The sequence below is a fragment of the Ascaphus truei genome, chromosome 7 (assembly GCF_040206685.1).
Source record: "Ascaphus truei isolate aAscTru1 chromosome 7, aAscTru1.hap1, whole genome shotgun sequence".
Taxonomy (NCBI): Eukaryota; Metazoa; Chordata; class Amphibia; order Anura; family Ascaphidae; genus Ascaphus; species Ascaphus truei.
The window spans coordinates 64,076,275-64,100,365 of NC_134489.1; the positions used below are offsets into that span (position 1 = coordinate 64,076,275).

Below are 24,091 nucleotides of genomic sequence, written 5' to 3' on the forward strand. Positions count from 1 at the left end.
CTCTGTCTGTGTAACCATGCGGGGGGTGGGACAAACTCCCAGGTTCTCTCTCTTTGTCACCCTGCAAGGGTGGAACAGATTTCCAGGTCCTCCTATGTCTGTGTCACCCTGCTGGGGGGGACAGACTTCCAGGTCCCCTCTGTCATTTTCACCCTGTGGTTGGTGGGACAAACTCCCATGTCCTCTCTTGTGTTACTTGGCGCGGGAAGGAACAGGCTGGCTATCTTGTGGCTTTGAAGGAACAATGACAGACGACATTGTCAGAGTTTCCTCTGTGTAATCTGATTATAAGTGTCCCACATCCTTGAACTAAAATGTTCCATTTTTGCCCGGTCCCATTAAGTAGAGAGAAGAGAGAGAGTGGGAGAGAATATGAGGAGATGGGACATAGACAGAGTAGGAGAAGAGGGTACAGTAACAGAGAAGGAGGAGAGGGGACAGTGACTGACAGAAGGATGCGAGGGGACAGTGACAGAGAAGGAGGAGAGAGGACATTGAGAGAGGAGGAGGAGAAAGGGATTGAGAAAGAGTAGGAAAAAAGGGTACAGTGAAAGAGAAGGCGGTTGAGGGAACAGTAACAGACAAGGAGGAGAGGGGACAGTGACTGAGAGAAGGGTGAGGGGGACAGTGACACAGAGAAGGATGCGAGGGGACAGTGACAGAGAGAAGGGTGAGAGGGGGACAGTGACACAGAGAAGGATGCGAGGGGACAGTGACAGAGAGAAGGATGAGAGGGGGACAGTGACACAGAGAAGGATGCGAGGGGACAGTGACAGAGAGAAGGGTGAGAGGGGGACAGTGACACAGAGAAGGAGGAGATGGGGCAGTGACTGAGAGGAGAGGGGGCAGTGACAGAGAGGAGGAGGAGATGGAACAGTAATACAGAGAATGAGAAGAGGGGATAGTAACACAGAGGAGGAGAGGGGACAGTGACAGAGAGGAGGCGAGGGGAGAGTGGAGAGCGGACACTGACAATCTCGTGTGACAGTGAAGAGTTTAATGGTGGGATGAGAGGTGACATTAAGAGCTTCTCTGGTTGGGACATAGAACTAAAGCGCAAAGAGACACTCAGAACTAATTTATCACGCGAGACAATCACAGGTGCTGAGCCATTAGATAAGTAAACAGAGGGAGAGAAAGAGAGAGAGGGGGAGAGCTTCCTGTCCTCAGAAAGAGACACCCTGTGCTGGGGGTGAGCGCTCAGTGACACTGACCTCACTGCTATTGTCTAATGGAGACCTATCGATTGTTTTATCAGTCACCTGACATCATCATGAAATCACATACCCCATAGAGAGAGGAGAGGGAGGTTAGGGGGGGGGGGGGGGGAGACACTGAGAGGTAGAAAGGGAAACAGAATGAGGAAAGGGGGGAGAGAGGGGAGAAAAAGAGGTGAGAAAGAAAAGGGGACACAGAGAGAGGAGGAGAGCGCGGGGGGGGGGGCACAGATGGAGAAAGGGAAGGTAGAGAGGGAGATTGAAGAAAAGAGTGTAAGAGAGAAGCAGAGAGTGAGGACACAGTATATACATATTACATATGTGTGTATATTAAAAAAAAGATGTGACGTTTGGTGAAATCTCTGAAGAACGTAGGAAATGGAGATAAAGACTTTGCAGTGAGGCGGGTGCTCGCTGGACGGTCCGTGTTCACCTCTCACCCGTGGCCAATTTTGTCTGGAACCGTGGCTCCAATTTTATAGTCTGTCTCCCACCTCCAACGATGGGTTAAATACATTTCTTCTATCTCTCTAAACTTTGGAGTGCCGTGGACCCTTTTTCTAAGTTATATGTATACTGTATATGACGTACGTATATAATACTATATATGTATACGCAGACAGAGCCACACACCTAACACCGCCCTCCCCCCCCCCCCCCCCCTCCCCTCCTCTCCCTTTTTTTTTGCTCCCTCGCTCCTGGGATCCCTCATTCAGACACAGAGAGAGCGCACAGCGAGAGCAGCGCAGTGTGTATGTATATATACAGTGAGGGTGTGAGTATACAGTGAGGGTGTACTATATACAGTATATATATTATATATATACACAGTGTATGTGTGCCTATATATTGTGTGCGTACGTGTGTGTGTGTGTAGATAGATAGATAGATAGATAGATAGATAGATAGATAGATAGATAGATAGATAGATAGATAGATAGATAGATAGATAGATAGATAGATAGATAGATAGATAGATAGATAGATAGATAGATAGATAGATAGATAGATGCAGATATCTGTGTATAGATAGTGCAGTGGAGAGAGAGAGACAAGTTGTGTAAAGTGTATTACTTCTTTTTGTCTGTGCGTGTCTGTATTAGTTGGGTGTCCTTTTACATTATTTGTGTGTCTGTATGTAAGTTGTGTGTATATTAGTTTTGTGTATGTATATCAATTGCATGTCTGTGTGTGTATTGGTTGTGTGTGTATTAGTTGTGTGTCTGTGTGTACATTAGTTGGATGTTGTGTGTGTCACTTGTACACACAGGGATTGTTGCTGCTAACGCAGACTGAAGAATTGTACAGCTTCACAACACAGGTGAGTGATACAACACCACACACACTACAACACTACACGCTACAACCACACACTAATCTCACACTACACTACAACCACACACTGCACTACAACCACACACTACAATTATATACTATGCAACACTACAACCACACACTACACTACAACCACACACTACACCCTCACACTATACTACATACTAATGGTATCATAGTAATTGACTGATTATGTCCTTCTCTCTGTGTGAGGACCCCCAACCCCTTGACCTTAGGATGTGGGGTCACATAACGGTGCTGGTCCTCGTGCTCCTGGAGGTAGGCCCTGGAGCATGCTGGAAGCTGTGTGACTGTCAGGTTGTGTGTCTGTAGTGTTTGTCTGGTGTGTGGGGGGTAGTATATTGTGTTATTGTGTTCTAGTCAAGATAATATTGTGCTGCTGTGTTATTGTCGTGTTATTGTAATGTTGTGTAATAGTTCCATTAGTGTTGTGATTATTGACATGTTGTGTTATAGTTGTGTTGTGTGGTTATGTTGTGTCTTCTGTCGTGTTACTATTGTCATGCGCTATAGTTGTGTCTATGTGTTATTATTATCATGTTGTGTAATTGTGATGTGTGGTTGTTGTGCTACAGTTGTATTGTGTTATAGTCAGGATATTATGATGTGTGCGCACATATACTTATTTTGTCATTATAATTTTGATGTCATTATTGATGATAAATACCAGTGTGTGCGCCGCGTTGCACTTTGTGTCTCGACAAAGATGCGTCTGCACCGAAACGTTGGTCGTAAGAAGTACGAGTTTGCCGAGTTGCTCAGCTCTTTGTTGGATCGATGTGTCCTGTGGATGTGACACAACACTCTATTGTGTGTCCTGTGGATGTGACACAGCGGGTTATTGTGTGTCCTGTGGATGTGACACAGCACGTTATTGTGTGTCCTGTGGATGTGACACAGCACATTATTGTGTGTCCTGTGGATGTGACACAGCACGTTATTGTGTGTCCTGTGGATGTGACACAGCACGTTATTGTGTGTCCTGTGGATGTGACACAGCGGGTTATTGTGTGTCCTGTGGATGTGACACAGCACGTTATTGTGTGTCCTGTGGATGTGACACAGCACATTATTGTGTGTCCTGTGGATGTGACACAGCACGTTATTGTGTGTCCTGTGGATGTGACACAGCATGTTATTGTGTGTCCTGTGGATGTGACACAACACTCTATTGTGTGTCCTGTGGATGTGACACAGCGGGTTATTGTGTGTCCTGTGGATGTGACACAGCACGTTATTGTGTGTCCTGTGGATGTGACACAGCACATTATTGTGTGTCCTGTGGATGTGACACAGCACGTTATTGTGTGTCCTGTGGATGTGACACAGCATGTTATTGTGTGTCCTGTGGATGTGACACAACACTCTATTGTGTGTCCTGTGGATGTGACACAACACTTTATTGTGTGTCCTGTGGATGTGACACAGCACGTTATTGAGTGTCCTGTGGATGTGACACAGCATTTTATTGTGTGTCCTGTGGATGTGACACAGCACGTTATTGTGTGTCCTGTGGATGTGACACAACACTTTATTGTGTGTCCTGTGGTTGTGACACAGCATGTTATTGTGTGTCCTGTGGATGTGACACAGCACGTTATTGTGTTTCCTGTGGTTGTGACACAGCACGTTATTGTGTGTCCTGTGGATGTGACACAGCATGTTATTGTGTGTACTGTGGATGTGACACAGCATGTTATTGTGCGTCCTGTGGATATGACACAGCACGTTATTGTGTGTTCTGTGGATGTGACACAGCACGTTATTGTGTGTCCTATGGATGTGACACAGCATGTTATTGTGTGTCCTGTGGATGTGACACAGCGGGTTATTGTGTGTCCTGTGGATGTGACACAGCACGTTATTGTGCGTCCTGTGGATGTGACACATCGGGTTATTGTGTGTCCTGTGGATGTGACACAACACTCTATTGTGTGTCCTGTGGATGTGACACAGCGGGTTATTGTGTGTCCTGTGGATGTGACACAGCACGTTATTGTGTGTCCTGTGGATGTGACACAGCACGTTATTGTGTGTCCTGTGGATGTGACACAGCATGTTATTGTGTGTCCTGTGGATGTGACACAACACTCTATTGTGTGTCCTGTGGATGTGACACAGCGGGTTATTGTGTGTCCTGTGGATGTGACACAGCACGTTATTGTGTGTCCTGTGGATGTGACACAGCACATTATTGTGTGTCCTGTGGATGTGACACAGCACGTTATTGTGTGTCCTGTGGATGTGACACAGCATGTTATTGTGTGTCCTGTGGATGTGACACAACACTCTATTGTGTGTCCTGTGGATGTGACACAGCGGGTTATTGTGTGTCCTGTGGATGTGACACAGCACGTTATTGTGTGTCCTGTGGATGTGACACAGCACATTATTGTGTGTCCTGTGGATGTGACACAGCACGTTATTGTGTGTCCTGTGGATGTGACACAGCATGTTATTGTGTGTCCTGTGGATGTGACACAACACTCTATTGTGTGTCCTGTGGATGTGACACAACACTTTATTGTGTGTCCTGTGGATGTGACACAGCACGTTATTGAGTGTCCTGTGGATGTGACACAGCATTTTATTGTGTGTCCTGTGGATGTGACACAGCACGTTATTGTGTGTCCTGTGGATGTGACACAACACTTTATTGTGTGTCCTGTGGTTGTGACACAGCATGTTATTGTGTGTCCTGTGGATGTGACACAGCACGTTATTGTGTTTCCTGTGGTTGTGACACAGCACGTTATTGTGTGTCCTGTGGATGTGACACAGCATGTTATTGTGTGTACTGTGGATGTGACACAGCATGTTATTGTGCGTCCTGTGGATATGACACAGCACGTTATTGTGTGTTCTGTGGATGTGACACAGCACGTTATTGTGTGTCCTATGGATGTGACACAGCATGTTATTGTGTGTCCTGTGGATGTGACACAGCGGGTTATTGTGTGTCCTGTGGATGTGACACAGCACGTTATTGTGCGTCCTGTGGATGTGACACATCGGGTTATTGTGTGTCCTGTGGATGTGACACAGCATGTTATTGTGTGTCCTGTGGATGTGACACAGCGGGTTATTGTGTGTCCTGTGGATGTGACACAGCACATTATTGTGTGTCCTGTGGATGTGAGACATCGGGTTATTGTGTGTCCTGTGGATGTGACACAGCACATTATTGTGTGTCCTGTGGATGTGAGACATCGGGTTATTGTGTGTCCTGTGGATGTGACACAGCGGGTTATTGTGTGTCCTGTGGATGTGACACAGCGGGTGATTGTGTGTCCTGTGGATGTGACACAGCATGTTATTGTGTGTCCTGTGCATGTGACACAGCATGTTATTGTGTGTCCTGTGGATGTGACACAGCACGTTATTGTGTGTCCTGTGGATGTGACACATCGGGTTATTGTGTGTCCTGTGGATGTGACACAGCGGGTTATTGTGTGTCCTGTGGATGTGACAAAGCACGTTATTGTGTGTCCTGTGGATGTGACACAACACTCTATTGTGTGTCCTGTGGATGTGACACAGCGGGTTATTGTGTGTCCTGTGGATGTGACACAGCACGTTATTGTGTGTCCTGTGGATGTAATACAGCACGTTATTGTGTGTCCTGTGGATGTGACACAGCATGTTATTGTGTGTCCTGTGGATGTGACACAACACGTTATTGTGTGTCCTGTGGATGTGACACAGCACATTATTGTGTGTCCTGTGGATGTGACACAACACGTTATTGTGTGTCCTGTGGATGTGACACAGCACGTTATTGTGTGTCCTGTGGATGTAATACAGCACGTTATTGTGTGTCCTGTGGATGTGACACAGCATGTTATTGTGTGTCCTGTGGATGTGACACAACACTCTATTGTGTGTCCTGTGGATGTGACACAACACTTTATTGTGTGTCCTGTGGATGTGACACAGCACGTTATTGTGTGTCCTGTGGATGTGACACAGCACGTTATTGTGTGTCCTGTGGATGTGACACAACACTTTATTGTGTGTCCTGTGGTTGTGACACAGCATGTTATTGTGTGTCTGTGGATGTGACACAGCACGTTATTGTGTTTCCTGTGGTTGTGACACAGCACGTTATTGTGTGTCCTGTGGATGTGACACAGCATGTTATTGTGTGTCCTGTGGATGTGACACAGCACGTTATTGTGTGTTCTGTGGATGTGACACAGCACGTTATTGTGTGTCCTGTGGTTGTGACACAGCATGTTATTGTGTGTCTGTGGATGTGACACATCACGTTATTGTGTTTCCTGTGGTTGTGACACAGCACGTTATTGTGTGTACTGTGGATGTGACACAGCATGTTATTGTGTGTCCTGTGGATGTGACACAGCACGTTATTGTGTGTCCTGTGGATGTGACACAGCACGTTATTGTGTGTCCTATGGATGTGACACAGCATGTTATTGTGTGTCCTGTGGATGTGACACAGTGGGTTATTGTGTGTCCTGTGGATGTGACACAGCACGTTATTGTGCGTCCTGTGGATGTGACACATCGGGTTATTGTGTGTTCTGTGGATGTGACACAGCACATTATTGTGTGTCCTGTGGATGTGACACAGCACGTTATTGTGTGTCCTGTGGATGTGACACAGCGGGTTATTGTGTGTCCTGTGGATGTGACACAGCACGTTATTGTGTGTCCTGTGGATGTGACACAGCACGTTATTGTGTGTTCTGTGGATGTGACACATCGGGTTATTGTGTGTCCTGTGGATGTGACACAGCGGGTTATTGTGTGTCCTGTGGAAGTGACACAGCACGTTATTGTGTGTCCTGTGGATGTGACACAGCACGTTATTGTGTGTTCTGTGGATGTGACACATCGGATTATTGTGTGTCCTGTGGATGACACAGCATGATATTGTGTGTCCTGTGGATGTGACACAACACGTTATTGTGTGTCCTGTGCATGTGACACAGCATGTTATTGTGTGTCCTGTGGATGTGACACAGCACGTTATTGTGTGTCCTGTGGATGTGACACATCGGGTTATTGTGTGTCCTGTGGATGTGCAAATCGGGTTATTGTGTGTCCTGTGGATGTGACACAGCACGTTATTGTGTGTCCTGTGTATGTGACACAGCACGTTATTGTGTGTTCTGTGGATGTGACACAGCACGTTATTGTGTGTCCTGTGGATGTGACACAGCATGTTATTGTGTGTTCTGTGGATTTGACACAGCGGGTTATTGTGTGTCCTGTGGATGTGACACAGCACGTTATTGTGTGTCCTGTGGATGTGACACAGCATGTTATTGTGTGTCCTGTGGATGTGACACAACACGTTATTGTGTGTCCTGTGGATGTGACACAACACGTTATTGTGTGTCCTGTGGATGTGAAACAGCATGTTATTATGTGTCCTGTGGATGTGACACAGCATGTTATTGTGTGTCCTGTGGATGTGACACAGCATGTTATTATGTGTCCTGTGGATGTGACACAACACGTTATTGTGTGTCCTGTGGATGTGACACAACACGTTATTGTGTGTCCTGTGGATGTGACACAGCACGTTATTGTGTGTCCTGTGGATGTGACACAGCACGTTATTGTGTGTACTGTGGATGTGACACAGCACGTTATTGTGTGTTCTGTGGATGTGACACAGCACGTTATTGTGTGTTCTGTGGCTGTGACACAGCACTCTATTGTGTGTCCTGTTGATGTGACACAGCGGGTTATTGTGTGTCCTGTTGATGTGACACAGCACGTTATTGTGTGTTCTGTGGATGTGACACAGCATGTTATTGTGTGTCCTGTTGATGTGACATAGCGGGTTATTGTGTGTCCTGTGGATGTGACACAGCGGGTTATTGTGTGTCCTGTGGATGTGACACAGCGGGTTATTGTGTGTCCTGTGGATGTGACACAGCACATTATTGTGTGTCCTGTGGATGTGACACAGCATGATATTGTGTGTCCTGTGGATGTGACACAACACGTTATTGTGTGTCCTGTGCATGTGACACAGCATGTTATTGTGTGTCCTGTGGATGTGACACAGCACGTTATTGTGTGTCCTGTGGATGTGACACATCGGGTTATTGTGTGTCCTGTGGATGTGCACAGCGGGTTATTGTGTGTCCTGTGGATGTGACACAGCACGTTATTGTGTGTCCTGTGTATGTAACACAGCACGTTATTGTGTGTTCTGTGGATGTGACACAGCACGTTATTGTGTGTCCTGTGGATGTGACACAGCATGTTATTGTGTGTTCTGTGGATTTGACACAGCGGGTTATTGTGTGTCCTGTGGATGTGACACAGCACGTTATTGTGTGTCCTGTGGATGTGACACAGCATGTTATTGTGTGTCCTGTGGATGTGACACAACACGTTATTGTGTGTCCTGTGGATGTGACACAACACGTTATTGTGTGTCCTGTGGATGTGACACAGCATGTTATTATGTGTCCTGTGGATGTGACACAGCATGTTATTGTGTGTCCTGTGGATGTGACACAGCATGTTATTATGTGTCCTGTGGATGTGACACAACACGTTATTGTGTGTCCTGTGGATGTGACACAACACGTTATTGTGTGTCCTGTGGATGTGACACAGCACGTTATTGTGTGTCCTGTGGATGTGACACAGCACGTTATTGTGTGTACTGTGGATGTGACACAGCACGTTATTGTGTGTTCTGTGGATGTGACACAGCACGTTATTGTGTGTTCTGTGGCTGTGACACAGCACTCTATTGTGTGTCCTGTTGATGTGACACAGCGGGTTATTGTGTGTCCTGTTGATGTGACACAGCACGTTATTGTGTGTTCTGTGGATGTGACACAGCATGTTATTGTGTGTCCTGTTGATGTGACATAGCGGGTTATTGTGTGTCCTGTGGATGTGACACAGCGGGTTATTGTGTGTCCTGTGGATGTGACACAGCGGGTTATTGTGTGTCCTGTGGATGTGACACAGCACATTATTGTGTGTCCTGTGGATGTGACACAACACGTTATTGTGTGTCCTGTGGATGTGACACAGCATGTTATTATGTGTCCTGTGGATGTGACACAGCACGTTATTGTATGTACTGTGGATGTGACACAGCACGTTATTGTGTGTTCTGTGGCTGTGACACAGCACTCTATTATGTGTCCTGTTGATGTGACACAGCGGGTTATTGTGTGTCCTGTTGATGTGACACAGCACGTTATTGTGTGTTCTGTGGATGTGACACAGCATGTTATTGTGTGTCCTGTTGATGTGACATAGCGGGTTATTGTGTGTCCTGTGGATGTGACACAGCGGGTTATTGTGTGTCCTCTGAATGTGACACAGCACGTTATTGTGTGTTCTGTGGATGTGACACAGCACGTTATTGTGTGTCCTGTGGATGTGACACAGCACGTTATTGTGTGTCCTGTGGATGTGACACAGCACGTTATTGTGTGTCCTATGTATGTGACACAGCACGTTATTGTGTGTCCTGTGGATGTGACACAGCGGGTTATTGTGTATCCTGTGGATGTGACACAGCACGTTATTGTGTGTCCTGTGGATGTGACACAGCACGTTATTGTGTGTCCTATGTATGTGACACAGCACGTTATTGTGTGTCCTGTGGATGTGACACAGCGGGTTATTGTGTATCCTGTGGATGTGACACAGCGGGTTATTGTGTGTCCTGTGGATATGACACAACACGTTATTGTGTGTCCTGTGGATGTGACACAGCACGTTATTGTGTGTCCTGTTGATGTGACACAAGGGGTTATTGTGTGTCCTGTGGATGTGACACAGCACGTTATTGTGTGTCCTGTGGATGTGACACAGCACGTTGTTGTGTGTCCTGTGGATGTGACACAGCACGTTATTGTGTGTCCCGTTGATGTGACACAGCACGTTATTGTGTGTCCTGTGGTTGTGACACATCGGGTTATTGTGTGTCCTGTGGATGTGACACAGCACATTATTGTGTGTCCTGTGGATGTGACACAGCACATTATTGTGTGTCCTGTGGATGTGACACATCGGGTTATTGTGTGTCCTGTGGATGTGACACAACACGTTATTGTGTGTCCTGTGGATGTGACACAGCATGTTATTGTGTGTCCTGTGGATGTGACACAGAACGTTATTGTGTGTCCTGTGGATGTGACACAGCACGTTATTGTGTGTTCTGTGGCTGTGACACAGCACGTTATTGTGTGTCCTGTGGATGTGACACAGCATGTTATTGTGTGTCCTGTGGATGTGACACAGCGGGTTATTGTGTGTTCTGTGGATGTGACACAGCATGTTATTGTGTGTCCCGTGGATGTGACAAAGCACGTTATTGTGTCCTTTGGATGTGACACTGGGGGTTATTGTGTGTCCTGTGAATGTGACACAGCGCGTTATTGTGTGTCCTGTGGATGTGACACAGCACGTTATTGTGTGTCCTGTGGATGTGACACAGCATGTTATTGTGTGTCCTGTGGATGTGACACAGCGGGTTATTGTGTGTCCTGTGGAAGTGACACAGCATGTTATTGTGTATCCTGTGGATGTGACACAGCACGTTATTGTGTGTCCTGTGGATATGACACAGCACGTTATTGTGTGTCCTGTGGATGTAACACAACACGTTATTGTGTGTCCTGTGGATGTGACACAACACGTTATTGTGTGTCCTGTGGATGTGACACAGCACATTATTGTGTGTCCTGTGGATGTGACACAACACGTTATTGTGTGTCCTGTGGATGTGACACAGCACATTATTGTGTGTCCTGTGGATGTGACACAGCACGTTATTGTGTGTCCTGTGGATGTGACACAGCATGTTATTATGTCTCCTGTGGATGTGACACAACACGTTATTGTGTGTCCTGTTGATGTGACACAGCGGGTTATTGTGTGTCCTGTTGATGTGACACAGCACGTTATTGTGTGTTCTGTGGATGTGACACAGCATGTTATTGTGTGTCCTGTTGATGTGACACAGCGGATTATTGTGTGTCCTGTGAATGTGACACAACACGTTATTGTGTGTCCTGTGGATGTGACACAGCGGGTTATTGTGTGTCCTGTGTATGTGACACAGCGGGTTATTGTGTGTCCTGTGTATGTGACACAGCGGGTTATTGTGTGTCCTGTGTATGTGATACAGCACGTTATTCTGTGTCCTGTGGATTTGACACAGCACATTATTGTGTGTCATGTGGATGTGACACAGCACGTTATTGTGTATCCTGTGGATGTGACACAGCACGTTATTGTGTGTCCTGTGGAAGTGACACAGCATGTTATTGTGTATCCTGTGGATGTGACACAGCACGTTATTGTGTGTCCTGTGGATATGACACAGCACGTTATTGTGTGTCCTGTGGATGTAACAAAACACGTTATTGTGTGTCCTGTGGATGTGACAAAACACGTTATTGTGTGTCCTGTGGATGTGACATAGCACATTATTGTGTGTCCTGTGGATGTGACACAACACGTTATTATGTGTCCTGTGGATGTGACACAACACGTTATTGTGTCCTGTGGATGTGACACAGCATGTTATTATGTGTCCTGTGGATGTGACACAGCACGTTATTGTGTGTCCTGTTGATGTGACATAGCACGTTATTGTGTGTTCTGTGGATGTGACACAGCATGTTATTGTGTGTCCTGTTGATGTGACACAGCACTCTATTGTGTGTCCTGTTGATGTGACATAGCGGGTTATTGTGTGTCCTGTGGATGTGACACAGCGGGTTATTGTGTGTCCTGTGTATGTGACACAGCGGGTTATTGTGTGTCCTGTGTATGTGACACAGCACGTTATTCTGTGTCCTGTGGATTTGACACAGCACATTATTGTGTGTCTTGTGGATGTGACACAGCACGTTATTGTGTGTTCTGTGGATGTGACACAGCACGTTATTTTGTGTCCTGTGGATGTGACACAGCACGTTATTGTGTGTCCTGTGGATGTGACACAGCACGTTATTGTGTGTCCTGTGGATGTGACACAGCACGTTATTGTGTGTCCTTTGGATGTGACACAGCACGTTATTGTGTGTCCTGTGGATGTGACACAGCACGTTATTGTGTGTCCTGTGAATGTGACACAGCACGTTATTGTGTGTCCTGTGAATGTGACACAGCACGTTATTGTGTGTCCTGTGTATGTGACACAGCGGGTTATTGTGTGTCCTGTGGATGTGACACAGCATGTTATTGTGTGTCCTGTGGATGTGACACAGCGGGTTATTGTGTGTCCTGTGGATGTGACACAGCGGGTTATTGTGTGTCCTGTGGATGTGACACAGCACGTTATTGTGTGTCCTGTGGATGTGACACAGCACGTTATTGTGTGTCCTGTGGATGTGACACAGCATGTTATTGTGTGTCCTGTGGATGTGACACAGCGGGTTATTGTGTGTCCTGTGGATGTGACACAGCACGTTATTGTGTGTCCTGTGGATGTGACACAGCGGGTTATTGTGTGTCCTGTGGATGTGACACAGCACGTTATTGAGTGTCCTGTGGATGTGACACAGCACGTTATTGAGTGTCCTGTGGATGTGACACAGCACGTTATTGTGTGTCCTGTGGATGTGACACAGCGGGTTATTGTGTGTCCTGTGGATGTGACACAGCACGTTATTGAGTGTCCTGTGGATGTGACACAGCACGTTATTGAGTGTCCTGTGGATGTGACACAGCACGTTATTGAGTGTCCTGTGGATGTGACACAGCACGTTATTGAGTGTCCTGTGGATGTGACACAGCACGTTATTGAGTGTCCTGTGGATGTGACACAGCATGTTATTGTGTGTCCTGTGGATGTGACACAGCACGTTATTGAGTGTCCTGTGGATGTGACACAGCATGTTATTGTGTGTCCTGTGGATGTGACACAGCACGTTATTGTGTGTCCTGTGGATGTGACACAGCACGTTATTGTGTGTCCTGTGGATGTGACACAGCATGTTATTGTGTGTCCTGTGGATGTGACACAGCACGTTATTGTGTGTTCTGTGGATGTGACACAGCGGTTTATTGTGTGTCCTGTGGATGTGACACAGCGGGTTATTGTGTGTCCTGTGGATGTGACACAGCATGTTATTGTGTGTCCTGTGGATGTGACACAGCGGGTTATTGTGTGTCCTGTGGATGTGACACAGCACGTTATTGTGTGTTCTGTGGATGTGACAGAGCGGGTTATTGTGTGTCCTGTGGATGTGACACAGAACGTTATTGTGTGTCCCGTGCATGTGACACAGCACGTTATTGTGTGTCCTGTGGATGTGACACAGCACGTTATGGTGTGTCCTGTGGATGTGACACAGCGGGTTATTGTGTGTCCTGTGGATGTGACACAGCATGTTATTGTGTGTCCTGTGGATGTGACACAGCACGTTATTGTGTGTCCTGTGGATGTGACACAGCTGGTAGCATGCGGAGTTCTTTACGTAGAGTTGATGGATGTTATTATGAAGGAGTGTGTCTCATCCCTATATTTTATTAAGATCTGTGGTCATGTTATTGTCATGTGTTACAGTTGTCATGCTGTGTCATTGTGTCACAGTGGTGTCATGTTGTGTAGTCACAGGGTTGTCGCGCTCACACTGTACACGACACGTTTCTGGCATGGACCCAATATCAGGAGGATTGTGAGGCGAGAATGAGGAGCGATCCACCACTCAGCGGTAAGATACAACTAGACAACAACGTCACACACAGACCCCCCACTGAGCAGTGAGACACAACTACACAACAACGTCACACACAGACCCCCCACTGAGCAGTGAGACACAACTACACAACAACGTCACACATAGACCCCCCACTGAGCAGTGAGACACAACTACACAACAACGTCACACATAGACCCCCCACTGAGCAGTGAGACACAACAACTATGCATACAGTTTCCTTGATGATTGTTGATACACAACACTACCCAACAGTGACACAACTGACCCCCCTCCCACCCCCACCGGTACATGACAACTACACACCTATAAACACAAACACACAACTAATACACATTGACCCATGTACTTAGGATGTGATTGGCACTAATGTGACACTGCTCTTTTGTCACAGGCGTGTACTGTAACCGCACGTTTGACATGTACGTATGCTGGGGAGATGCCGTATCTAACACAACACACGCAGAGCCCTGTCCATCATATCTACCCTGGTATACACAAGGTGAGAGAATGGGGGCGGGGGGGAGGAGGAGAGAAAGAGATGGATAGAGTGTCACGGGAGACCAGGTACTTACACATTGAAAACCGGGATCATATCACTGAGCAAAGCCAATAAGTAAAATAAATTGTAATTTATTCTGTAGAAACAGGCAAACACACATTGAATTACGATAGGCAGAAGAAGATACACTTACTGGGGGTCTGGGGCTGACAAACTGACTTTCCTGGTTGAAATAAAGTCTTTAAAACAGTCCAGTGCTGAAGTGGGGACTTAGAAAACATTCTGGTTTAAAAAGTCCTGCAGCCTTTTTCCTTGCAATCTCAGTAAGGCGTCTCCGGGTCCGGTTCGACCCGTTCTTGCCCTTATGGCAAATTGGACTTCTGGAATCACTTGGGAACACATAGAACCACATAGGAACACATGGAACATAAAAGAGAGAACAACAGCAGAGAGAGTTCTGGGATGGCGCCTAGCTGTCTTATACACTTTGGGACAGGCAGTCCCACAGCTTGTCCTCCAACCCGTGGCGTGGGAATTTAATCTCCAACCACTCACACACTTTGCCAGGTTTGTGAAAGCTGGCACCTATGGCTTCAGAACAGTGAGAGAGCATGTGCACAAACCGCCATCTTGCCCACTCACTATTCAAACCCCCCCCTTCCCACCCCCCTCGCAAGCTCAGTGCCTCTAAGTCTAGGAAAAGCGACAACTGGCCAGGATGGCCCGCTCAGTCCAGGATGCGGGTACTTGATGTAGCCATTTCGCCTGAATAGCTTTCCCACCTCTGGCAACTAGTGTCCGTTTAATCTAGGGACCCAGGATTAGACTCACCGGCACCAAAACCCCAGGTGGTCAGAAGATGAAAGACCCTGCCTTATGTTTCATGGATAAAGTATATAACACATTTTCAAACACTGCTGCTTAATAAAATATACTTTTATAGTCTTCTTTATTAAAATGTGCTAAGTTTATTTGGTGTGGATGATAAAGTGAAACTGTAACTGTGGTTTTTCCCCACTAGCCATATATAAATAACCTTCTTATTTTCATAAGACCCTCTCAGCCTTATTTTGGGGCTGGAGTAAACCCTAGACTCCTTATATCAGAGTTAGGGTGACCTGGGCAAGAACTGGGCAGCCCTTCCTGTTATATTAGCGATCCCTTGACTGTTTCAGGGACCCTTTTCCTCCCTGTGCTTCCTTTTACCTTTTCTGGTCTGTGCTGAAGCAGGACCTCCTAGTGGTGAGTCGCAAGAACGCTTTTCATGGTAGGGTTTTGACTGGAGCACTGCGCTTCAATGTAGCTGGGAATCTAACCTGATTCCTGGGTACATTTTTGGGGTCCCCAGTAACTTTGGAACCCCGCTAATCTGATGCAATCTGAAAGAAGTTTCTCCGTCAAACCCACCCTGAGACTCACAGCCTGGAAATCTCCCGGTCCCAGCGCCCCAGGGAAGGCGAAACACAGAAAAATCTTTATTGTCCCATAATTTGCACACAGTCACAGTAATGCATGCACAATACCCGGGTCCAAAAGCTGACACTCTAGGACCCCCAAAACACAGTTCAGTAGCAACCAAGTGGGATTAAGCTTTAGTATGAAGCCTGGTTAGCCCCTCACCGTCACATAGAGGGGTGAGAGAGAGTGGGGGGGAGGGGGAGAGAGGGGTGAAAGAGCGAGAGAGGGAGGGAGAGGGGAATGAGAGGGATATGGGGAGAGTTTGAGACAGGTGTGACAGAAAAAAGGCTTCGACTCTCAATCTCCCTTCCCGTCTCTCTCTCTCTCTCTCTCTCTCTCTCTCTCTCTCTCTCTCTCAGTAAGAGACGGTTTTGTTTTCCGCCGTTGTGACTCAGACGGTCAGTGGGTGAGAGAAGAGACAGACGTGCTGTGGCGAGATCACTCGCAGTGCGATATTGTTGAGCAGGAGGAAGAACAGTCACAGGTAAGAGACAGACCCAGGCCACGGTTAAAACGGCAGCTCCCGGGGCGAGAGACAGTGTGTGCTGGGAGAGCCATCAATGGTTTCAATTGAGATGTAATGAGTTATGTTATAATGAGTTGTGTTGAGTTATAATTTGTGTTGTTATGAGTTGTGTTGCAATAAGTTGTGTTGGGTTCTAATGAGTTGTGTTGTTCTCACAGCGTGAGGCCTGGATCCTGTCACAGCTACGTGTGATGTACAGTGTGGGATATGGTGTGTCACTGACAGCGCTCATTGCCGCTGTGTGTATTCTCACTCAACTCAGGTATGTCTGTACAATTACACAACCTGCATGAATCACAAATTGTGTATCAGTAAGACATGCTCCTATACTATTTATTTCCTCTTGTCTTCTTTTTCATGATTGCATATCCCATGCGCCCCAGAACGTCCCAATATCCTTTTTTTCACATGTTCCTATCTAATACAATGTAACAAACAACACCCTGTGTGTCAGTAACATTGTCGTGCTAACACAACATAACATATTACAGTAGCACAATTGCATTCAATTTGTGTCCCAGTAACAAAATATTACAGATATTTATTGTGTGATAGTGACATAATAACAAACTGGTATTCGGCTGGTAACACATTATAGCACAATGTTGTGTAGTGGTAACACAATATTACACTTGCTGTGCACTGGTAACACAATGTAAAACAATACCAACCAATGTTGTATAGTGGGAACACAATATAACACAATGTTGTGTTACAGACGCCTGCGCTGCACACGGAATCTGATCCATTGTAACCTGTTTGTGTCGTTCATCTTGCGTGGTGTGTCACTATTGTCCCGAGACGCACTGCTAACACAACAACACAACATGATCCGGAGAGAGGGAGACCCAGCAACTCTACTGAGAGAGAGAGTGAGAGTGACAGAGAGAGATAGAGAGGAAGGGGGGAAGAGGGATAGAGAGGAAGGGGGGAAGAGGGATAGAGAGGAAGGGGGGAAGAGGGATAGAGAGGAAGGGGGGAATAGGGATAGAGAGGAATGGGGGAAGAGGGATAGAGAGGAAGGGGGGGAGAGGGATAGAGAGGAAGGGGGGGAGAGGGATAGAGAGGAAGGGGGGGAGAGGGATAGAGAGGAAGGGGGGAAGAGGGATAGAGAGGAAGGGGGGAAGAGGGATAGAGAGGAAGGGGGGAAGAGGGATAGAGAGGAATGGGGGAAGAGGGATAGAGAGGAAGGGGGGGAGAGGGATAGAGAGGAAGGGGGGTAGAGGGATAGAGAGGAAGGGGGGAGACGGATAGAGAGGAAGGGGGGGAGACGGATAGAGAGGAAGGGGGGGAGAGGGATAGAGAGGAAGGGGGAGAGGGATAGAGAGGAAGGGGGGAAGAGGGATAGAGAGGAAGGGGGGAAGAGGGATAGAGAGGAAGGGGGGAAGAGGGATAGAGAGGAAGGGGGGAAGAGGGATAGAGAGGAAGGGGGGAAGAGGGATAGAGAGGAAGGGGGGAGAGGGATAGAGAGGAAGGGGGGAAGAGAGATAGAGAGGAAGGGGGAGAGAGGGATAGAGAGGAAGGGAGAAGAGGGATAGAGAGGAAGGGGGGAAGAGGGATAGAGAGGAAGGGGGGAAGAGGGATAGAGAGGAAGGGGGAAGAGGGATAGAGAGGAAGGGGGAGAGGGATAGAGAGGAAGGGGGGAGAGAGATAGCAAGGAAGGGGGAGAGGGATAGAGAGGAAGGGGGGAAGAGGGATAGAGAGGAAGGGGGGAAGATGGATAGAGAGGAATGGGGGAAGAGGGATAGAGATGAAGGGGTGAGAGGGATAGAGAGGAAGGGGTGGAGAGGGATAGAGAGGAAGGGGGAAAGGGATAGAGAGGAAGGGGGAGAGGGATAGAGAGGAAGGGGGGAAGAGGGATAGAGAGGAAGGGGGGAAGATGGATAGAGAGGAAGGGGGAGAGGGATAGAGACGAAGGGGGGAGAGGGATAGCGAGGAAGGGGGGAAGATGGATAGAGAGGAAGGGGGAGAGGGATAGTGAGGAAGGGGGGAGAGAGATAGCAAGGAAGGGGGAGAGAGATAGCGAGGAAGGGGGAGAGGGATAGAGAGGAAGGGGGGAAGAGGGATAGAGAGGAAGGGGGGAAGAGGGATAGAGAGGAAGGGGGGAAGATGGATAGAGAGGAAGGGGGAGAGGGATAGAGAGGAAGGGGGGAAGATGGATAGAGAGGATGGGGGGAAGAGGGATAGCGAGGAAGGGGGAGAGGGATAGAGAGGAAGAGGGGAAGAGGGATAGAGAGGAAGGGGGGAAGAGGGATAGCGAGGAAGGGGAGAGGGATAGAGAGGAAGGGGGGAAGAGGGATAGCGAGGAAGGGGGGAAGAGGGATAGCGAGGAAGGGGGAGAGAGATAGCGAGGAAGGGGGAGAGAGATAGCGAGGAAGGGGGAGAGAGATAGCGAGGAAGGGGGAGAGAGATAGCGAGGAAGGGGGAGAGATAGCGAGGAAGGGGGGAGAGAGATAGAGAGGAATTAGGGAGAGAGAGAGACAGGGAAGGGGGGGTAGAAAGATATAGAAAGGGAGCAAGAGAAACAGGTTGGGGGAGAGAAAGTAAGAGAAAGTGGGGAGGAGCAGGGGGGGAAGAGAGATGAGGAAGGAGAGAAAGAGTGTGTGTGTGTGTGTGTGTGTGTGTGTGTGTGTGTGTGTGTGTGTGTGTGTGTGTGTGCGCGTAGCTGCACACTCACACATTCTCTCTATCTCTCAGACTCTCCTCGGCTGTCGTGTGGCTCAGACCATCACACAATATTGTGTTGCTGCCAATTATTACTGGCTGTTGGTGGAAGGTTTGTATCTACACAACTTGCTTGTCGTGTTGTCATTCTCAGACGAGTCCGTGCTGCCCCGATACCTGCTGCTGGGCTGGGGTGAGTGTTTTTTACACTTTGTCTAGCTGTGTATCACTGTATTTGTGTCACTGTGCATATGCGTTACTGTGTGTATGTGAATAATTGTGTGTATGTGAAGTTTGTCTCCACCTTGTGTGTCATGTTTTGTTGCAGGGGCTCCTGTTCTTTTTGTGGTCCCCTGGGTGATTGTGCGACAGCTGTACGAGAACACACAGTGAGTGTACACACAATTACACAATTTACTCAATGGGGGTTAATGGTGCACTCAATCAAATATAAACAGCTAGAATCATACAAGGTGCAAGAAATCCCATGACAGGCCTTCCCCCCCCCACCCCAAAAAAATGGAACCCCACTAACAAGTAAAAAAACAGTCACGGAAAGAAAAATATTCAAAATGCAGTGTACCAAAAGTAATATATTTCAATATTGTATAAAGCCAAAAAATGGTAAAAAAAAAACAATAACAGTGTAATCACAATATATAATACAGGACAATACAAAAACCAATAACAGTGTAATCACAATATATAATACAGGACAATACAAAAACCAATAACAGTGTAATCACAATATATAATACAGGACAATACAAAAAGGGCCGACACACCCAAGAAATTCTCTACGTTTCGGGACACGACCCTTTGTGAAGAGATTTACAATTAAACGACACAAACAGAGGCACAGAAATACACACATGCCAACAAACACAGACACACACACAGACTTGTCAACTCCCCTGGTTCCCCTGTGTGACACCCAGTTGTCATAATCTCCAGGTGGGCACACAGACACACACGCACAGATGCAGGCATACAGACTTATGTCAAACAGTTCTCCCGCGCGATTCCCGATTTTATCCCACTTCTCAGTCTCCCTGTGGACGTACGGACGTACACACACACACACATCCCCCTCCCCACAGACACACGCGCATAGACACAAGCATACAGACCTATTAAGTCACATGGTGCCCCTACGTTCTGACCCCCTTTTCACTGTCTCACAGTGAACGCGCATGCACACCAACGACACATGCAAACACACAGACAAACACGCACGGAAAGGTGCGCACGCACACAGGATTCCCCTGTGCGACACCCACTTTTGACCCCCTTCTCAAGGTAGAAAGTGTTTGACGGCTTTCTGGGGTTAAATCCCAGGCGACAGTAGACAGAAAGCCCAAGTCCGTGCCGCAGGGGGCGGAGCTTCGCACGGGGAGAAAAAAAAGGAAACGTTGGCAGATCTGCACACACGATTTATTACAATATGATAATGAAGCAGTGGGTCATATGACACAGTCAGTCCAATCACAGAGCTGCTTTGTGCTTCAGGTGCTGGGAGAGAAACGATAACCGGCCCTATTGGTGGATAATCCGATCTCCCATCCTGTTGGTCGTGCTGGTGAGTGACAGCTCTGACTCCTCGATTTGACCTTTCACATCACGCTCTTCGGATTCTACTGATTCTCTCTTTCTACCACTGTATGACATCACCCCTCTCTGACATCACTTTTCCTCACTCCCTCTCTGAAATTACTTCTGCCCTTCCCCTCCCTCCCCCCCTCGATCCCTAGATAAACTTCCTGATCTTCCTGCGGATTTTGCGCATTTTGGTTCTGAAGCTTCGAGCCAATCAGATGAGGCGGAGTGACCGCAAGTACAGGTGTGTGGAGATTCTCACCCCCCTCCCACACATACACACAGTGACCGCAAGTACAGGTGTGCGGAGCTTCTCACCCCCCTCCCACACATACACACAGTGACACCAAGTACAGGTGTGTGGAGCTTCTCACCCCCCTCCCACACATACACACAGTGACCGCAAGTACAGGTGTGTGGAGCTTCTCACCCCCCTCCCACACATAGCGACCGCAAGTACAGGTGTGCGGAGCGTCTCACACACACAGGAACCACAAGTACAGGTGTGCGGAGCGTCTCACACACACAGGAACCACAAGTACAGGTGTGCGGAGCGCCTCACACACACAGGAACCACAAGTACAGGTGTGCAGAGCGTCTCACACACACAGCAACCGCAAGTACAGGTGTGCGGAGCGCCTCACACACACAGGAACCACAAGTACAGGTGTGCAGACCGTCTCACACACACAGCAACTGCAAGTACAGGTGTGCGGAGCGTCTCACACACACAGGAACCTCAAGAACAGGTGTGCAGAGCGTCTCACACACACAGCAACTGCAAGTACAAGTGTGCAGAGCGTCTCACACACACGCAGCAACCACAAGTACAGATGTGCGGAAAGTCTCACACACAGACACCGCAAGTACAGGTGTGTGGAGCATCACACCCCCTTTGCTAAACACTGCATGACTTACCTATATTTTGATCCTTGGGGGGGAAGTGTATGATTTGAAGAGGTATGCACATTTTTTCCCCAGCACTAATATAACCTAGACCCCCTCCTTACTCCTCCCCAACTTGCAACATTAGGTCTACCCCGCCCCCCAACAAGCAGTCATGGTGCCCTTGCCCAGGAGCTCAGGGCATTGCTGAACATCTCTTCACCCTTCCCCCACCCAGGTTGGCCAAGTCCACGCTGACCCTGATTCCTCTGCTCGGGATCCACGAGGCCGCGTTCAACCTGATCCCAGAGGAGAGCACGAGGGGCAGAGTCAGGTACAGCAAGCTGGGGGTGGAGCTGCTGCTGAGCTCGTTACAGGTGAAAGCCGCTACTGCTATACACTGAAACACACACACACCACTAGGACTATACATTGACACGTGACAGACACTGGTAAATAATTTCACTTGATCATAATGATTCCAATACTTCAAACCATTGTCTGCTGAACCAAGTTATGGTTTATTCTTATAGCATTAGGTACAGATGAAAGTTCAGCCAATGATGATAACGCGCTCAGATGGTAACGATAGAGAAACCTTTGTTTCTCACATTGCAGCTAAGACCTCGGATACAGTAGTCGCGCCCCGGCCTGTAGCTTGAGCGATCCATGGCCTTTGGGATTTGTATGATGAGGAGGCGTGTCAGGGGCGGGGCCGTGACGTCACGTGAGCGGTTAGTCCTCATTGGCTGAACTGCGCGCGTGACCCGGCCGTCGCGCGTCCAAATCAAAATCTCTTGGCGGCTGAAAAATCTGCCGCTCCGTCGCGCTTTCTCGCGTGCGCGCCCCATAGATCCCCTGCATTTTGTTAGAGCCGCGTGCGCCATCGCACGTGCCGGCACTCGCACCATGGTCGCGTCCTTCGATGTTTCTTGCAGAGAGAGGGAGCTGATCAGGGTACAACTGTATTTATTTATTGATCACTAACTCCGCCCCCTTTCTCCTTGTGGATTCCTAACAAAGAACTTTACTCTATGTTGGCATTTCAGACTAGGCCTTGAAATGGGTTAGCTAAGCCAACCTCCAACATCTGTAATGCTTAAACCTTAACTGCAATTCATCTCTTTTGGCTACTTATGAATTCTAAACCTTAAAACATATTCTCATTCAATTGTCTTGATATAAGTTCTCATTCATACATTTTAATATAATAAATAAACACACACACACACAATCCACTAGGACTATACTATACACGGACACCACTAAGACTCTACATTGCCAGGATTTTTTCCGGTTTTGATCCGGACAGCCCAGTATTTTGCCCCTGCGTCCGGTATAAAATGAAAGGTAATACCGGACATGTACAGTATGTGTCCGATATTACCTCGCTCCGAACGTAGGGTGCCTGCGGGGGGCACGGTGTCCGGTCAGAGCAGTTGCAGCCGGCCCCGGCGCTCCCCCAGCTGCAGGCTTCTCCCTCACTGTCTGTCCCACGCCGAGGTGTCTGATACTGACATGCGCCAGGTCTTTCTGATGTCGGCGCGCGTTGGAAGTCAGCTGGGCTCAGCTTCCGATGCGCGCCGGCATGAGAGGGAGACCCCTGCACTAGGACTATACACTGACACACACACCACTAGGACTCTATCTGGCTCCTCTGCTGACTTTACTTACTCTCCACAGGGATTGCTAGTTGCTGTTCTGTACTGCTTCTGCAACAAGGAGGTAAGAGATAGCTCTGCTGCCTACTCCCCTCTCTCGCACGCTCTCCCTGCTCTTCTGACTGTACTTCCCTCCCCTCTTAGGTACAGGCCGAGCTCCGCAGAAAGTTACAGTGCCCCGCTGGATCGGGGGGATCCCTCTCACCTCCTCGGCCCCAGCAACCCCCCTCAGGAAGACCCCGAGCCACTGATGAGCTCATGTCGGAAAGCTCTGAGGCCACAACCAGCCGCTGCTGAGACCTCGCTCGGTTCAGAAAGTAACTTTACCTGTGACGCCCTGTATATTTATTTATTTATTGCTCATTACATAGGTGACAGTTAATTAAAGTCTCATTTGTGACCACAGTGCTGTCTAAGTGTTCAATAATTCCAATCAGCTACACCATCAATCGAAGCAATTACATGGTCAATAACTCATATCAGATGCTCCACCTCTACATAACCCCCAGCCCTGGGCAATAGGACCCAGCATTCTATATACA

The 24,091-nt window shown here is 47.9% G+C and overlaps 1 protein-coding gene across 3 annotated transcripts; it reads left to right on the forward strand.

Moving 5' to 3' along the window:
- The first annotated feature begins 1,946 nt into the window (after nucleotides 1–1,946).
- Nucleotides 1,947–23,954, forward strand: GIPR (gastric inhibitory polypeptide receptor). Of its 3 annotated transcripts, XM_075608808.1 has the most exons (15): nucleotides 1,947–1,969; nucleotides 2,488–2,538; nucleotides 2,766–2,831; nucleotides 14,149–14,251; nucleotides 14,652–14,759; nucleotides 16,577–16,701; nucleotides 16,902–17,005; nucleotides 17,462–17,615; nucleotides 19,441–19,600; nucleotides 19,736–19,796; nucleotides 20,917–20,986; nucleotides 21,159–21,247; nucleotides 22,127–22,265; nucleotides 23,572–23,613; nucleotides 23,694–23,954. In XM_075608808.1, the coding sequence occupies exons 3-15, from the start codon at nucleotides 2,790–2,792 to the stop codon at nucleotides 23,844–23,846; spliced, it is 1,350 nt and encodes a 449-aa protein (XP_075464923.1). In that variant the 5' UTR covers nucleotides 1,947–1,969; nucleotides 2,488–2,538; nucleotides 2,766–2,789; the 3' UTR covers nucleotides 23,847–23,954. The 3 variants fall into 3 exon arrangements, with proteins under 3 accessions (XP_075464923.1, XP_075464922.1, XP_075464924.1); XM_075608807.1 differs by lacking the exon at nucleotides 1,947–1,969 and having other exon boundaries at nucleotides 2,172–2,831; XM_075608809.1 differs by lacking the exon at nucleotides 1,947–1,969 and having other exon boundaries at nucleotides 2,172–2,831; nucleotides 19,441–19,519.
- The last annotated feature ends 137 nt before the right edge of the window (nucleotides 23,955–24,091 follow it).

What these genes read in the sequence shown, in the direction of transcription:
- GIPR (XM_075608807.1), top strand. Translation starts at nt 2,745, where the DNA reads ATGTCCTTCTCTCTGTGTGAGGACCCCCAACCCCTTGACCTTAGGATG. An exon ending in GAGCGATCCACCACTCAGCG is followed by an intron (nt 14,252 to 14,651) that starts GTAAGATACAAC and finishes CTTTTGTCACAG; the next exon opens with GCGTGTACTGTAACCGCACG. An exon ending in ATACCTGCTGCTGGGCTGGG is followed by an intron (nt 19,601 to 19,735) that starts GTGAGTGTTTTT and finishes GTTTTGTTGCAG; the next exon opens with GGGCTCCTGTTCTTTTTGTG.